This window comes from Barbus barbus, assembly GCF_936440315.1.
Source record: "Barbus barbus genome assembly, chromosome: 11".
In the NCBI taxonomy this organism is placed as follows: Eukaryota; Metazoa; Chordata; class Actinopteri; order Cypriniformes; family Cyprinidae; genus Barbus; species Barbus barbus.
The window spans coordinates 7967009-7984268 of NC_136739.1; the positions used below are offsets into that span (position 1 = coordinate 7967009).

General features: G+C 37.5%; 1 protein-coding gene across 2 annotated transcripts in view; it reads right to left on the reverse strand.

Moving 5' to 3' along the window:
- Positions 1 to 1594: 1594 nt before the first annotated feature.
- LOC306876704 (oxysterol-binding protein-related protein 6-like) overlaps positions 1595 to 17260 on the reverse strand; it is a gene marked incomplete at its 5' end in the record, with an annotated part of 54267 nt that continues 38601 nt past the window's right edge. For both annotated transcript variants that reach the window (XM_079428058.1, XM_079428057.1), the window contains 4 exons: positions 1595 to 4408; positions 5744 to 5866; positions 8399 to 8525; positions 14342 to 14486. In XM_079428058.1, the coding sequence (XP_079284184.1) occupies positions 4300 to 4408; positions 5744 to 5866; positions 8399 to 8525; positions 14342 to 14486 (504 nt within the window). In that variant the 3' untranslated portion in view covers positions 1595 to 4299. The remainder of the gene's footprint in view (positions 4409 to 5743; positions 5867 to 8398; positions 8526 to 14341; positions 14487 to 17260) is intronic.

A 17260-nucleotide genomic window follows, 5' to 3' on the forward strand; every position in this document is an offset into this window, starting at 1 on the left:
CGCAAATGGAAGAAACACAAAATAACTGTCAATCTCCCTCGGTCTGGGGCTCCATGCAAGATCTCACCTCGTAGAGTTTTAATGATCATGCGAACGGTGAGGAATCAGCCCAGAACTACACGGGAGGATCTTGCCACTGATCTCAAGGCAGCTGGGACCATAGTCACCAAGAAAACAATTGATAACACACTAGGCCATGAAGGACTGAAATCCTGCAGCGCCCTCAAGGTCCCGCTGCTCAAGAAAGCACATGTACAGGCCCGTCTGAAGTTTGCCAATGATTCAGAGGAGAACTGGGTGAAGGTGTTGTGGTCAGATGAGACCAAAATCGAGCTCTTTGGCATCAACTCAACTCGCCGTGTTAGGAGGAGGAGGAATGCTGCCTATGACCCCAAGAACACCATCCCCACTGTCAAACATGGAGGTGGAAACATTATGCTTTGGGGGTGTTTTTCTGCTAAGGGGACAGGACAACTGCACCGCATCCGATGGACGGGGCCATGTACCGTCAGGGCCAGGGCATTGAACCCAGCCAGGGCATTGAAAATGAGTCGTGCATGGGTATTCCAGCATGACAATGACCCAAAACACACGGCCAAGGCAACAAAGGAGTGGCTCAAGAAGCACATTAAGGTCCTGGAGTGGCCTAGCCAGTCTCCAAACCTTAATCTCATAGAAAACCTGTGGAGGGAGCTAAAGGTTCGAGTTGTCAAACGTCAGCCTCAAAACCTTGCATTTTTCTGGATTTTTTTGTTGTTATTCTGTCTCTCAGTATTAAAATAAACCAACCATTAAAATTATAGACTGATCATTTCTTTGTCAATGGGCAAACGTACAAAATCAGCAGGGGATCAAATATTTTTTCCCCCACTGTAATTACTCTTTTTATTCATTTCGAGGAATACTGAATCTGTTTTTGTGCAGGTGAGATGAGTAAATACATGTTCTTACTTAGTCTAGAACTACAGTAACATGTTCACACAGAGCACACAACGCCTCTGCACTCACTCCCGATTTCTCTCAACATAGCAACACGGGAGCTGTCAGTCAAGGCATGGGAAACAAAGTAACTGGAGTTACTTATTTGAAAAAGTAACTCATATATTTTCTTGTAAATTAAAAAGTAATGCATTACTTTACAAGTTACTTGAGAAAAGTAATCTGATTACGTAACTCACATTTCTTGTAATGCGTTACACCCAACACTGACATAGAAGAGGTAAGTTATTGCATGAATTACCTTTTTAATGCTTATTATTTTTGAGTGAATTTAAAGCTCAGATAAAGAACCATGTATCATTCCACATTTCTAAGCTTTCCTGGGCAAAAAAATAAATAAAATAAAACAAATGTGCTCCTTAACTGTAGAATGAGTTCTGTAAGTATTTTTAGATACTGAGACTGAAGAATATTACAATTACACTTTCAAATAATAATAATAATAAAGAATTGACATTGTCCAATAAATAATGAATAAATCCTAAAACTCTAATGGCTGGACTAATGGCCATCTCCTCATCTCTTTAAAATGAGGTTCTACATTCTAGTTGAATAACGAGACCTATAATAATTAACAGACACAGGATACAGATAATGACTTAGAACATAAATATGTATTTCTTACTATGCATTTAAATGTGAAACAGCGGGTCTGGAGTGTCCTAATGACACATCAGGAGTTGTACAGCAGTAGAGCACTGGAGCAGCTGCGAACAGAGAGAGATGTCATCGTACAATTGCACTTCTTCAGAGGAAAGCTGAACACATGAATAAAACCCCCACACACAGTGCAGGACATCTCAGTGAGGATCTAACGAGATAGAAATGAAACGGACATTTTAATAAGGCATCAGAGATCATTGGCAGGCTGTGACATGTTTTCATGCAATGGTGAGAAACTAACAGCGGATGCACTCCCTACAACGCCTCTCCCTACGAGGAACTCGACAGGACCTGGTATTTCATCTCATCATAGGCTAGATAAATCTAAAATAATCTTCTCTATAAGCATCAGAAACATTCAGTTGGATCAGCTCTTGATGTGTGGATAAAGACGGTTTCAAGAAGCATCTCAACATCAAACTTAACAGAAAAAAACAACTATCACGAAGTATCTGCAATATAAGAACTCAATACGTAGTTTAGTAGATGCACACCTGTGTGAAGAGGGAGTTTCAGGCCTCCTTGTTTGTTCTTATCCAGCAGCCTGTGTTTTATAGTGTGGTTGGGTTCTGCAGGGTCGTACTGGAGGAATGTCAGTGTGCAAAAGATGAGGTGCTGAGGATGGACTGTGCTCAGTAGAGTGTGTTGATATGGTTTCATATACGTTAAGGCACAGTGAAGGACTCAAACAGTGACGTACGGGTCTACTAATGGCAGAGATCATCTCTGTCACTGTGACTACACTGTTTTTGGCTTTTTCTTTTTTTTTTACATCTACTGAAATTCTACTGTTTCTTTTCTAATCTACTCACATAAAATAAAAATCTTTAAAATGATCTAAAACACTAAATTTAAAGAAAATAAAACATTCAGATCTGCGCAGGCGAATCGAATTCAATAAAACACACAGTAATGATTTTATGAATGATTTTGTGTTTGATGAATGAGGTCTAGATCAAATGTTAGAGACTAGATGTCCGTTCGCACTAGAATACTAGCATACTACATACTGCATACTACTGCTTGTTTTGAAAATAGTATGGAAAACAGCATGCATTATGCAAATGTATTCTGCTACATTGTTGTCACATGATTTATCTCAGCATGTTTAATTCAAGAAGTCATAGTATACTAGCATACTTCAGCAACATATTTCTGTAGTTTGCACATAGAAGTTTTCAGTATGCACTAGATATCTGGATGATTCATTTGGAGTTTTGAACTCGGAACCGCATACTAGAATACTAATTTTACTACTTAATGTCTATATGTGCCAGAAATTATAAGAATAGTATGGCAGGGTGCGGTTCCAAATTTGCAATGCAGTATACAACCTGAGTACGCTGAATGATGTATCCCACAATGCATCATGTTTGACTTCACCGTCCATTTCCATGACAGATTAACCCAGATTTTTAAACATCTTTTTGAATTAGTATTTACTCAAGACTTCCAAAAGTCAATTAAAAAAAAATAAAAAAATGTATATCCGAGATGAGATCTGCACTTTGCTGAATTAAACACATGGTGAGGTCATGTGAAAATGTAGTACACTACATGAAATGTTATAGCATACTGTGTAGTATGCAGTACAATAGTTTTCCATTCCACACACTGCTTAGGTCTTTGCTGACATCCGTCTCCTGTACAGTATGTTGTAAGCAGAGATGTGGGGCACTGAAGTATGTAGTATGCAGTAGCACTGAGAGGCCAGCAGAGGCCGCTCAACCAATCGTGTGACTTCAGGGCCAAAACTACCTGTAATAATCTGTTTCTCAGGGTTCTGACTAGTTTTTCTGAAGGTGGCGAGTGCTTGTAGAACCTGTTTAGAAAAAATAATCTTTTGAATTTGATTTGGTGCAATTAGAGGTGCATAAATGTCACACTTCTACTTTAAATTAAGAGTGCTAATGTACAGTTGCAGCTACAGAGATTCAGGAGTCCTGGGTTGTCTTTTGTGGTCTTGCTGCACAGTGTTGCAGGTTGGGTCCAGGAACTCTCTTATAGCCTTGATTCTTTGGAAGGGTTTGAAAGGTGGAGGCGCAGAATTATAAAACCATCACATGTTCAGCACACTGAGCCGCCCCTCTGATGGCTGCCGTCGAATATGAGGAGGGACAGATTGAGTCACGGCACAGCTTTAACTGCCAAAGCAATTCCCTTCTTTTGGTTGTTTACAAAAATACCACTAAAATTGTCTAAATGCAGTTTTGATGAGTTCGTGTAGCATATTGCCGATGAAAGCTGCCATCTACACATGCAGAATGTCACCAAGATTAAATTCAGTCCATCTAAACCAAGAAGTTGAGGGAATTTCACTAAAAGCGTAAAACGTTGTTGTTGAGAAGCGACTTCTTAAGGCAAGGACTTAACAGGAAGCACAACCGGCTTCATGTGGACAGCTCTACAGCTCTCACTTTTGCCCTGACAACAGCGCTGTCTCTCTGTTACTATGGAGAGGGAGACTATGGAGGCGGAGCCTGCCGAAGTGATGAGGAGAGAGTGTTTTTTTTGTTTATTTCAGTCCGTTTCTGGAGATAACATCCAAATCTAGAGGGAAGTCCCAGGCTGCTCCTGTTCTGCATAGTAAGCATCTGCAGTCAGCAGTGAAGGCGTCATCAGCACAGGTATCTGGATCTACCACAGCTGAGGGTTTTCTAGTTTGAGGAAGCCAGGGTCCTTGCGCAGTTCCCAGTACGTGTTGTTAGACACCCATCTCTCCCTCTGGTTACTGTCCATGACCTTCCTGTTACACAGAGGAAGCACAGGTTAAACTCACATTTGGTTAAGTCTCAAATGTGACCCTGGACCACAAAACCAGTCATAAGGGTCAATTGTTTGAAATTGAGATTTATACATAATCTGAAAGCTGAATAAATAAGCTTCCCATTGATGTATGGTTTGTTAGGACAATATTTGGCTTAGACACAACTATTTGAAAATCTGGAATCTGAGGGTGCAAAAAAAAAAAATTAAATATTGAGAAAACGAAATCCTTAGAAATGCATATTACTAATCAAAAATTAAGTTTTGATATATTTACGGTAGGAAATTTACTAAATATCTTCAAGGAACATGATCTTTACTTAATATCCTAATGATTTTTGACAAAAGAAAAATCTATAATTTTGACCCATACAATATATTGTTGGCTATTGCTACAAATATACTTATGACTGGTTTTGTGGTCCAGAGTCACAAATATGTTCTTTGTCCCTTGTGCTTTGCTGAAAACACTTCACTTAATTTGGTGTACCTGGACTTTTAAAAATAAATCTCTCATTATGCTATACTATCACTAAATCTTGGATTCAATCTTTTTTGTCAACTTGTTTTCTTTCAATTAGCACGTGGTGTATTTTTATTTTTGGGACTTATTAATTGTAGGCCTCGCTGATCTGAACTCATGTTCATTTTTGAGAAAAAAAGCATTACTTGTGGATAATTTTGTAAATTTTCACTCAAAAACTGAGCTGAATTAGATCACATGAATGAAGCCTACAATAAATCGGTTGTAAAAATAAATAAAAAACCTTTGATAACTTTTAAGAAAAGTCGATTAAAAACGTTTGTATCCAATATTTGGTAATAACATAGTGTAGCAAGACATTTATAAGCTCATTTTTGACACCACAAGCGTAACAAGGTGGGAAAATTCTCATGTTTTTGTCAAAAGGGAACACCACAGCCCTGTTTCTGTTTTCTCTAGTCATGTAACACAAATAAAAATAAAATAAAAATCCACATTTCTGCAGCATAGACAGCCATGTTTTAAAACTAAAAATTAAGTATAATTTGTCATATTAATAATTAAAATGAGTCAAAATTAAATGCTAACATTATTGTGACTGTTGAATTTCTCTGAACTGCAATTCCACTTCGAAGACGTGGTTAATTCAATCCAAATTTCAAACTTGCAAACTGAAGTTTGTTTGTTTGTTTAAATGATGAATTTTGATGTCATTTGATGTCTCATTAAAACCCGAGAGCAGGAGGAGATCAATACAGAGAGAAGGTCCCATCTACATGACAGGAGTTCAATAGCAGAAGAAGAAGAGGCAGGCAGATGAAGTGCACTCACTTAAAGAATCGCGGCTGGTATTTGATGTTGTTCTCCTCCAGCCACTTCCTCCTGTTTCTCTGCTGCTCTTCGATTCTTTGTTTCTCAGCTGATGCCATCTGGACATTTCCTTCCTCCAGATACCTGTGAGACACATTAAACCAGAGCTTCACCACAGATGATTACTCAGCGCACAAACTTACTTTGTTCCACTGGTTTCTAGGACTGCTGAAAGAGCTGAACTAAGCAAGAAACTCTCTCAGGGAGCAGGAAAATACATTTGATACACTATTAAACTTTTGGAGTTTAATTACAAAGTGACATGAGAGACTAAGCATTTCATTAGTTCATTAGTATTTATACTCAAAATATCAATCAATCAATTAACATTTATTTATACAGCCCTTTACAACACTCAAGGTGAACCAAAGTGCTTTCCAATAAATCAGCATCTACATACAGTGGAGCAAGGCCATTGAGAGCTTTAAAAACAAACAATACCATTTTTAAATCAACTCTAAAAGAAACTGGAAGCCAGTGGAGTGAATAAAGAATTGGGGTGATGTGTTCACGTTTACGTGTGTTAGTTAAAAGACATTCTGCACCAGCTGAAGGTGATTGAGGGACGACTGTGAGACACCAACATAAAGCGCATTACAGTAATCTAATCTTGAACTGATAAAAGCACGAGTAGCTTTCTCAAGGTCAGCGATTCAAAAAAGGTTTGACCTTGGCCAAAAGACGTAGCTGAAAAAAAACTAGCTTTAACCACGCTGTCAATCTGTTTATCATATTTCAGACTACTACCGAGATTTCTGAGAGTTGGTCTAAGCTTGGAAGTCAGCGCATCAAAGTCAGAAGTTACAGACTCTCCAAATAAAATTTATTCAGTTTTTTCTTCATTTAGGTGAAGGAAATTTTGCTCTAACCATAATTTAATGTCATTAATGCAATTAATTAGCGACCCAGCTGCGTCAGCATTTTTTGGACTCATAGGCAAAATAAATTTGCAAATAATCAGCGTAGCAGTGAAAAGTTATATTATGCCTGGCTATAATGGACCCGAGAGGGAGCATATAAAGTGAAAATAAAACAGGCCCGAGAATAGAGCCTTGTGGCACACGCAAGAGAGAGAAGTGGTGATATCAAGTAAAAACAGGCTCTGATTCTTAAGAGATGTACAGCACAGTTTTACCTGATTAGTGTTGAAATGGCTACTCTCCACTTAAAATTAATCACTGATTGAAAGAATGTTTACACACGCTCCAGTTAATTTTGTTGAAATTATAACATCATATTATCACTTAAGATCCCTAAAACCAGGATTATTTACATACTATTATGGTATTAATTAATATTTTAGGTTTTAATAAAAAAATATATATATATTATAATTTTCAACAATTGTCCGTTTTATTAGTTTTTTCCCCTATATTTTTTATTTTAGTTTTAATTTTTAGTCATTTTAATACTACAACTCAAAGGCAACTTTTCTCATTTTTATCTAATTTTCAAGTTTTGGAAGCTGATTTTTTTTCATCTAAAATGTATATTCATTTAATATTTATATTTTTAGTATTAAAATACTTTTTTATAGTTTTAGCTATAATAATTTAGTAATAATAATACTAAAATAAATTTTAAACCAACCAATCAAGTCAACCAATTGCATACAGCACCTTTAAAGTCTCCTTTAGTGTTATTATTGCTAAATAATTATGGCTAAAACTATAAAAAAGTATTTTTTGTATGGTATGTAATAAAAATACCATGATATGTTTGCAGATATGTAGATAACATGCTAAGTTCACATACTTATTTCTTTGAGGAAAAAAAAAAGGTTCAGCCAGTTATTCTACATTGAAATGTGTGTTCCATGTCGGAATGTCTGTTTTTGTTTTGCTCTGTGTGACTCTCTCCAATATCTTGTCACTGGACTGCAGTACCTATTTCAACCACTAGCTGTCAATATTACATACTGCACCTTTAAACAAGGTGCCTGCTCTGGTATGCAAAATTTAATTCACATATTGAACTTTTAACATTTAACAGGTAACACATTTCAAATTCTCCTCTGGAAAAATAGGCCTATTAATAGCAAATAGTCTTAATAGCAAGTGGTTTTCTGGTCAGTTTGTTACAAAGGAACTGACTGGAATTATTCCTTTTTATGAACGTCTTCATTGTTCTCATCTATTTCATCTAGGTTTCACTAGTAAATATGCCAATACTGCATCTGTACTGTGTCACACCATTTCATTGAGTCTTTTTAAGATGATGTTTTCCTACAAGTGAAAGTGACGTGACCCATACTCGGAATTCGTGCTCTGCATTTAACCCATCCAAAGTGCACACTGTGAACACACACCTGGAGCAGTGGGCAGCCATTTATGCTGTGGCGCCCGGGGAGCAGTTAGGGGTTCAGTGCCTTGCTCAAGGGCACCTCAATCTCTAACCATTAGGCCACGACTTCCCACAAACACAAACACATGAAAAGCCACAGCTGTCGAAGCCTTTCAAAGATAAGCAAGGCTTTACAGAAACCTTCAAAACAAGGTCGAAATCATTTCTAGAGTGATTTTTTTTTGTGAGGCTGTGGACCACTCTCCTCTGCCACTAAACTACAGTACATTTTTACAGTAAGAGTGTAATATGAGATCAGAAAACTGAATGTACCTCTGGTCCATCCTGAATCGAGCATCTGTTGGTGGCAGCAGCTCCTTCAGCTCAGGGCAGAGCTCATTGAGCTCTATAGCAAACCTGCTGAAGCCGTAGTACAGCTCATAATCTGTAGGCATAGACCCTGAAGACACAAACACAAGAGAATCATCAATGTATGTGGAACATTAGAATTAGCATTAGCATCACTCTCAAACATCCGACTGCGTACACAGCATTAGATCTGCCCTCTGTTGTGTTGTGTAGGGTCATAACTGCAAATGACTGCTATATTGAGAGCATTTATTATCATGGATATTTCCTACTGGCCATTAAAGTGTGCTTTATTAAATTTACCTATGTACTTTCTACAGTTCTACCACAGTGCTTGAGGAGTTGCTTCTTGGCCCAAGCCGGTCACTTACTTTTTCTTCTTCACCAGACAAAAATCATACATTGCTGTTCAAAAGTTTGGGGTCACTAAGTTTTTTTGTTTGTTTTTGTTTTTTACAGTAAAATAGTAATTAACCCTTGTGCAACCTTTTGGACATTTTTGTCCATTTTAGTTTTGTTTGTTTTTTGATAATTTTGCCGGTGTTTATGCTAATTGCATAAATTTAGTCTCAGGTGTGTATTTTTATTGAAATTTTAATATTCCACCCATATTTCCTTTAATAAATCTATTTTGCACTAGGTACAAAAAATAGTTCCTCTCAGCGTCTTTTGGACAAAAAATGTCCCCATTGAAACCGCTATTTTTAATCGCAGTGCCGTTTAACTGTAAAATGATGCAATTTTTGTTAATAAGCTTTCATTCTGTTGACAAGGCTTCAAAATGTAATTTTTTACCAGATGGTGACATTTTTTCAGGTTTGGTCTATAAAGCAAATACTCGCTTTATTCCTGTTTTTTGCTTCTGCATATTATAGAGCCAATTGGATAAATAATGCAGCTATAATTGTGTGGGTGTGTTGGTATGGATGTCAGAGTGTAGTTTGTATGTGTGTCATCAAAAATTGTGTGTGTGTGTATGTGTGTGTTCTTGTAATATTTGAGAGAGAAAAACTCTACTGCAAATCAATCCAACCAGCACCAGCGGAGTTTTGCTGGCATCTAATGGGGAAAATCTGGTACTGCGCCCAAACAAAATTTTACTGAAAGCTCATTTTTTGAGATATCAACCTCAAATTGTGAACACAACTTGTATAGATTTATAGTTTATATTTTCTAGCTGGTTTAGAGTTCAACATGTTTCATTAAATATATATTTTATATAAAATATTGTTCATAAATCCTTTTCATAAACTTAAACCTGTATAACTTCTTTTTAGTTTCACTTTTTAAACTTGTTTGTACTTCAACAATAATCTGCCATGAGTCTTCTTTAAAATGAGACCAAACTTAAATATGTGCTCCCAAGCTTCAAATTTTTGTGACCGTTTTTTGACCTGGACATTTTTGTCCACTATGGACCTACACTCTTAAAATAAAGGTGCTTCAAAAGGTTCAAAAAGTGATGCCATAGAAGAACCATTTTTGGTTCCACAAAGAACCATTCAGTCAAAGGTTCCTTAAAGAATCATCTCTTTCTTACCTTTTTATAATCTGAAGAATCTTCTTTCACCACAAAGAACCTTTTGTGAAACAGAAAGGTTCTTCAGATGTTAAAGGTTCTTTATGGAACCATTTAGACAAAAAGGTTCTTCTATGACATCATGAAGCACCTTTATTTTTAAGAGTGTATGTGTAACTTATTTTTATTGAAGCACAAGGGTTAAGTGAAATAACATTGGAATATAAAATGGCTGTATTGTCAGCATCATTACTCCAGTCTTCAGTATCACATGATCCTTCAGAAATCATTCTGATATGCTGATTTGATTCCAAATAAACATTTCTTAATATTATCAATGTTGAAAACAGTTGTTCTGCTTAATACTTGTATATCTTTGATGAATAGAAAAATTGTTGAAAACAGCATTCATTTAAAATAGAAATAGTAATAGTGTAGAATCAGAATCAGAATGAGTTTTATTGGCCAAGTATGTTTACACATACAAGGAATTTGTTGTAGTGACAGAAGCTCCACAGTGCAACAGAAAGACAGCAACAGGACAGGACACAGATATTAAAATAATAATATACAAATAGGCAATGTACAAAACAGCAAAAACACAATATATAATATAGACAATTATGTGTGTAAAGGTCTGAAATGTGCAAATTAAAAAAAAAATATATAATAATAAAATATATATATATGTATGTGTGGTGAATAAATAATGTATAATAGAGTTGTGTGTTCCGCGTTTATTGTCAAGTGTTCATGAGATGGATTGCCTGAGGGAAGAAACTGTTCCTGTGTCTGGTCGTTCTGGTGCTCAGAGCTCTGTAGTGTCGACCAGACGGTAACAGTTCAAAGAGGGAGTGTGCTGGAAGTGAGGGGTCCAGAGTGATTTTACCAGCCCTTTTTCTCACTCTGGATAAGTACAGTTCTTGGAGAGTGGGGAGGGTTGTGCCAATGATTCGCTCAGCAGTCCGGACTACCCTCCGTAGTCTTCTGAGGTCAGATTTGGTAGCTGAGTTGAACCAGACAGTTATTGAAGTGCAGAGGATGGATTCAATGATGGCAGAGTAGAACTGTTTCAGCAAGTCCTGTGGCAGGTTGAACTTCCTCAGCTGGCGAAGAAAGTACGGCACAATGGACTTTTCACAATGGACTTGATTGTCCCACTTCAGGTCCTGAGAAATTGTGGTGCCCAGGAATCTGAATGACTCCATTGCAGTCACAGTGCTGTTCATGATGGTGAGTGGGGGGAGAGCAGGGGGATTTCTCCTGAAGTCCACGATCATCTCCACAGTTTTAAGCGTGTTAAGCTCCAGGTTGTTAAGACTGCACCAGACAGCCAGCTCCTTAACCTCCTGTCTGTAAGCAGACTCGTCACCGCCCTGAATGAGGCCGATCAGTGTGGTGTCATCTGCAAACTTCAGGAGCTTGACAGAGGGTTCTTTAGATGTGCAGTCATTCGTGTAGAGGGAGAAGAGCAGTGGGGAGAGAACACAGCCCCGAGGAGCTCCAGTGCTGATCGTACGGGTGCTGGATGATAATTTTTCAAGCTTTACTAACTGCTGCCTGTCTGTCAGGAAGCTGTTGATCCACTGACAGACAGAGGTGGGGACGGAGAGCTGTGTCAGTTTATTCTGAAGGGTGTCCGGGATGATGGTGTTAAAAGCGGAGCTGAAGTCTACGAACAGGATCCTCACATAAGTCCCTGGTCTGTCCAGATGCTGCAGGATGAAGTGCAGTCCCATGTTGACTGCATCATCCACATACCTGTTAGCTCTGTAGGCAAACTTCAGGGGGTCCAGTAAGGGTCCAGTGATGTCCTTCGGATAAGCCAAAACCAGTCTTTCAAATGATTTCATGGCCACAAACGTTAGAGCCACAGGTCTGTAATCATTAAGTCCAGTAATTTTGGGTTTCTTTGGGACAGGGATGATGGTGGAGCGTTTGAAGCATGAGGGGACTTCGCACAGCTCCAGTGATCTGTTGAAGATCTGTGTGAAGATGGCGGCCAGCTGGTCAGCACAGGATTTCAGACAGGCTGGTGACACACCGTCTAGGCCTGGTGCTTTCCTTCTTTTGTTCTTTCTGAAGACCTGACGCACGTCATCTTCACTTATCTGAATTGTAGATGTGGGGGAGAGGGGGGTTGCTGCAGGTGTGGTAAAGAGGTGTTCAAGGCGGGTGTGGGGTGATTTTTCAAACCTTCAATAGAACTCGTTCAGGTCGTCTGCTAGTTGTTGATTCTCCAAAGTGCTGGGGGATGGTGTCTTGTAACTGGTGATATCTATCATACCGTTCCACACTGAATCAGAATCACTGGAAGAGAATTTGTTCCTTAGCTTGTCAGAATAATTCCTCTTTGCCATTCTGATCTCCTTTTCCAGTGTGTATTTGACCTGTTTATACAAGACTTTATCCCCCTTTCTGTAAGCATCTTCTTTGGCATGACGGAGCTGTCTGAGTTTTGCAGTGAACCATGGTTTGCCATTGTTGTAGGTTAAATGAGTCCTGGTAGGAATGCACATATTCTCACAGAAACTGATATAAGATGTTACAGTCTCTGTGAGCTCATCCAGAACGTTTGCAGCAGCTTCAAAAACAGTCCAATCAGTGAGCGAGAAACAGGCTTGTAAATCCCGCTCTGTTTCATTAGTCCATCTTTTAACAGTTCTTAATAGGTTTTGCAGATTTAAGTTTCTGCCTGTAGGTCGGAATAAGATGAACCAAACAATGATCAGAGAGTCCTAAAGCTGCTCGTGGGACAGAGTGATATGCATCCTTTATCGCTGTGTAACAGTGATCCAATATATTACTCTCTCTGGTGGGACATGTGATGTGCTGTCTGTATTTTGGCAGTTCGCGGGAGAGATTTGCTTTATTAAAGTCCCAGAGAATGATTAAAACAGAGTCCGGGTGTTTTGTTCTGTGTCTGTGATCTGATCAGCAAGTTTCTGTAAAGCTGAGCTCACGTTCCCTTGCGGTGGAATGTAGACACTAACGAGAATGAACAAACAAATCTCCCGCGGCGAATAGAACGGCTTGCAGTTAATGAAGAGCATTTCTAGATCTGAACAGCACATCTTCTTTAACACAGTTAACACAGTTTAACACAGTGTAGTCTTTACTGTCACTTTTGATAAACTTAACATGTCCTTTCTGAATAAAATTATTCATTAATTTAAAAAAAAAAACCTTTTGCTAAAACTTTTGGTAAGTGATGAGTTAAAAGATACTGATCTTTTCATTAGTAGACTGCTTAGGATCTCTTTGGTTTGATCCACTCACCTCACTTAAAGGGGTCATGAACTGCTAAACAATAATTCCCTTGATCATTTGACATATAAGAGGTCACTGTACAATAAAAACATCCTGTAAGTTTCAGAACTCACAACTATCTCATTAGTCAAAAAACAGCTTATATTGATGCCAGTCTGTTAAAATGACAGCTTGTGGAATGTTCCACTCTATGACATAATAGTGTGGCCAAACACTTACTCCACAGAAGAAGATCAGTGCCTGCTTCTACATCGCTGCCTGTCTAGCCCCGCCAACTGATTCACACATGTAGTGTTTACGAGAGCAGTGAATGCACAGATCAATGCAAAAACCAAACAATAAAGATGCTGTGAAGACAACAAGATGCTGTGCAGTGCCAAGTTGTGAAAAAATTGTATTTGCTTTGCCTTCCTTCTGATCCTAATGTTAGGAAAGAGTGGATGAACTTTATTTTTAATGAAGATCCAGACTGCTTCAGTAAGAACTTGGTCCTTTGTTCACTTAATTTTACCGCGGATTCGTTTACAAACAAGGCACAATTCGACACAGGATTTTCAGAAAGAGTGAAACTGAAAGACGATGCTGTGCTGAATATATTGATTCCCACAGTAATGCCGCAACACACAAGTGTGAGTGACTGTTGTTATTACATGGTCACTATTGCTTTGTCTGTTAAACAGATCGTTTGATATGTATTGAGTATTTATGCATTTTAAACCAAAATCACAGCAGCGTCCATCTATGAAGGATGTAGGCTGTCAAAGATACACAACTATCAGCCAATCACAGCAGTGGGTGTTTACTTTCGAGTCTACAATCCGCCGCACCTATTCAAAAAGAGCGTTCTGATGAGGGGGGCTAAAAACAGGACAGCAAATAGCTTATTGCTTCTAAATTATGATTTTTGATGTAAAAATATTCATAACATTATAGGTGGTCCTCAGAGAACAGTACAAAATAGAAAACTGAGGCAGTTCATGACCCCTTTAAGTGGGGGTATTACTTTAGGTACATTTTATTACATGCATGCATACATACATTTATATTGTGCCAGTCCACTTTCTACTTGCAATTGGCACATTGCGGGTGTTCATTCTGGACCCTGTGAGTGTATATACCTGGTCTCCAGATGCATTTGGCTGAAGGTGGGACTCCACAGTACAGACCCTCATGCCATTTCCCAAACAGTCTGTGAATGACTTTTCCCTCCTGGTCCATCACTGATCCTTGCACTTCATTCACATTGGAGCTCCAGTAGTTTCCCTGGACCCAAACACACACATTTGTAGATTTATTCACCACATAAAGCCCAAAACTTTCAGACTGCTTTCGAAACATTGATCTGTTTTGATCTGACAATGACGTAACACAAAGTATCCCCAGCTAGTGGACCATTCATATATTCGTTGTGGGCATAAGCAAATCTACAACTATGAACCTAAAAAGCTACTAAACAGCATTCAGATGATTAAAGAGCTGAACTAAATTGAACTGAATAATATTGCTACATAAAACAAAAAGAAAAACTGCCCAAGCCAACCCTTGTGAAAAAGAAGTGTGCTTAATTGCAGTAAAAGTATACTTTTTGTGTACTTAAATTATTACAAGTATACTTTTTAAAAAGTGCGCTTGCAGATAATATAATATAATCTAAATTAAAGGCCACTTAAGTGCACTTAAAGAGAGTACAATTTAATGACAATAGGTCTTAACATACTTAAGTGCACTTTTTAAAAATGCACTTTATAATAATGTATAATTATTACATTTTACATAATTATGATTTTGTGTTTTAAATAAGTACGCTTATTTTGATATATTTATCAATATACTAAGGCACATGTAAAATAATTCATTTTAATTTCAACTTAAGTGTGTTCTTCAAAATTACATTTGTTAATGTATTTTAAATGAATTTAGTCTATAATATATACCGTGTATTAATGCACTTGAAATTAATTTTTCTTCTAAACTTAAATACACTTTCTTATTCTAAACTTAAATACACTTTCTAATACAGTATCCTCCAATAAAACTTATTGTTGAAATTTTCATCACCAGCCCTTGCGCTATGAACTCTATGAAGTTTAATTTTCAACATAACATTTGATAGTGTCATTTATGACAGTACTGTATTTGTGTGTAATATTACTGTACTTTACAGCTGTGTACAGAATACTTTCAACATAATTATGTTGTTCTCACTTAAACACACATTTAATTGCATTTATTGCAAGCAAAAGTTTAACAGATCTAAACAAAATTAATTTGCATTCAAATACGTTTGATTTTAATTAGACTAGGCTACACTGCACTGGAAAAAATGACTGACTTTTAGTTAGGTGAATGAGTCATGAATGAGTCTAATAGTCTTTGGTCTAACTACACAATGAATTAGGACAACTTGAACTTACATTTACGCATTTAGCAGACGCAAAGCGACTTACATTGCATTCAAGTTACAGTTTTTACATTTTATCAGCTCTTGCTTTCCCTGGGAATCGAACCCATGACCTTGGCGTTGCTAGCACCATGCTCTACTGTTTGAGCTACAGGAAAGCTGTAATGTTATGAACTTGAACAGAAATGAAAATCCTGAAATAACATGTAACCACATGCAAGTATCTCTTTTGTTTTATGTGCATGTGCCCAAAATACGTCATGATTGTGCGCTACTTCAGCAGAGTTTTAAAAAAATGCACTGCGCGCCATGTTTCTAAGAGAGAGCCTCGCTGATCAAATGACAACAAAGGAGTGGCGCGTTTGGATGATTACAGATGAGACTTTATGTACTGCAGAAAATGAATCAAGTAAGTACATTTTGATATAAGCTTTCTTTATTCTTAATTTAGTCTTACCATTCCTGCGACTTTCACACCCGGCAGTTCTTGCTGTATGGACTCGGGAGGTGAATTAATCGTGTCCTATAACTTATCTATGAATGCATTCTGATATTGGAATGTTATCGCGTGTGTGGACCAAGAAATTTGGCTGCTGAAACTACAATAACGTATTTTAACTAAACGATTTAAAATTAAATTTTCACGCAACTGAACAAAATTCAAACATACGATCTTGTAATATTTAATGTATATAATCAATATTATAATCAACAGTAATATTCAAAATATCAGCCACCTCTAGAAATAATGTTGAGTTGTGTGTGTTTTTTTTTTTTGCATTTGAAGAGCGAGATGTTTCATTACTGGTTGTGTTTGTAATATGTAATATTTTTGTACTTATACGGAGTTATTCATTATGCAGGATCAGTACAGATTTGTTACCGGAGATACAGTGTGGAAACACAGACCAGTACCGAAGAGGTGATGTTAGAAGTAAATCAGCTCACCCTCATCACACATGACAAGCTATTGCTATATTAAGTCACTATGGATTTTAAATGCTTTGAATCTTTTCCATTTGCAAGAAATATATTCCCACCTGTGCATTTACAGATCCCCCTCTAATCATCATATATTTTACAGGTAAAAAACCAAAGGGAGATGACAGCAGCTTTGCTGTGTCAGTCGTGGTAAATACAGGAACATTCTTCATGAAGATGTGCGAGAGAAGCTTGCAAGGCAAGATGGGGGGGGGTTAAGGTAACTTTCTTCATTTTCATAGATTTTGGGAAATATTTCTATATTTGGGCAACTGATAAAGTTATGTTTTATTCCCTGTAAAGTAGGAATAAAAAATGATTGTAAAAATGTTATTTATTTTTAAAGCCCAGTGTCAGTGAAGATGGTGTGATCAGAAAATCTGATGTTTGTGGGAAATCTGACGGAACATCTCCCAGCATTCTACTATGATGTTGCCCTGATGATTGAGGTAATTCTCCTCTTAGGTGATGGAGATGTGGTCAAAAGTTAACATACACCTTGCAGATAATAAAATAAACTGCTTCATCAGAGCAGAAATTGCCATTTTTTAATGATTCTACCCCTCCATCCTCTTACTGCTTAAATTATTAACATTTTGCAGATACTGCAAGGTGTATATAAACTTTGGACTGCAACTGTGTCTATTGCTTTCAC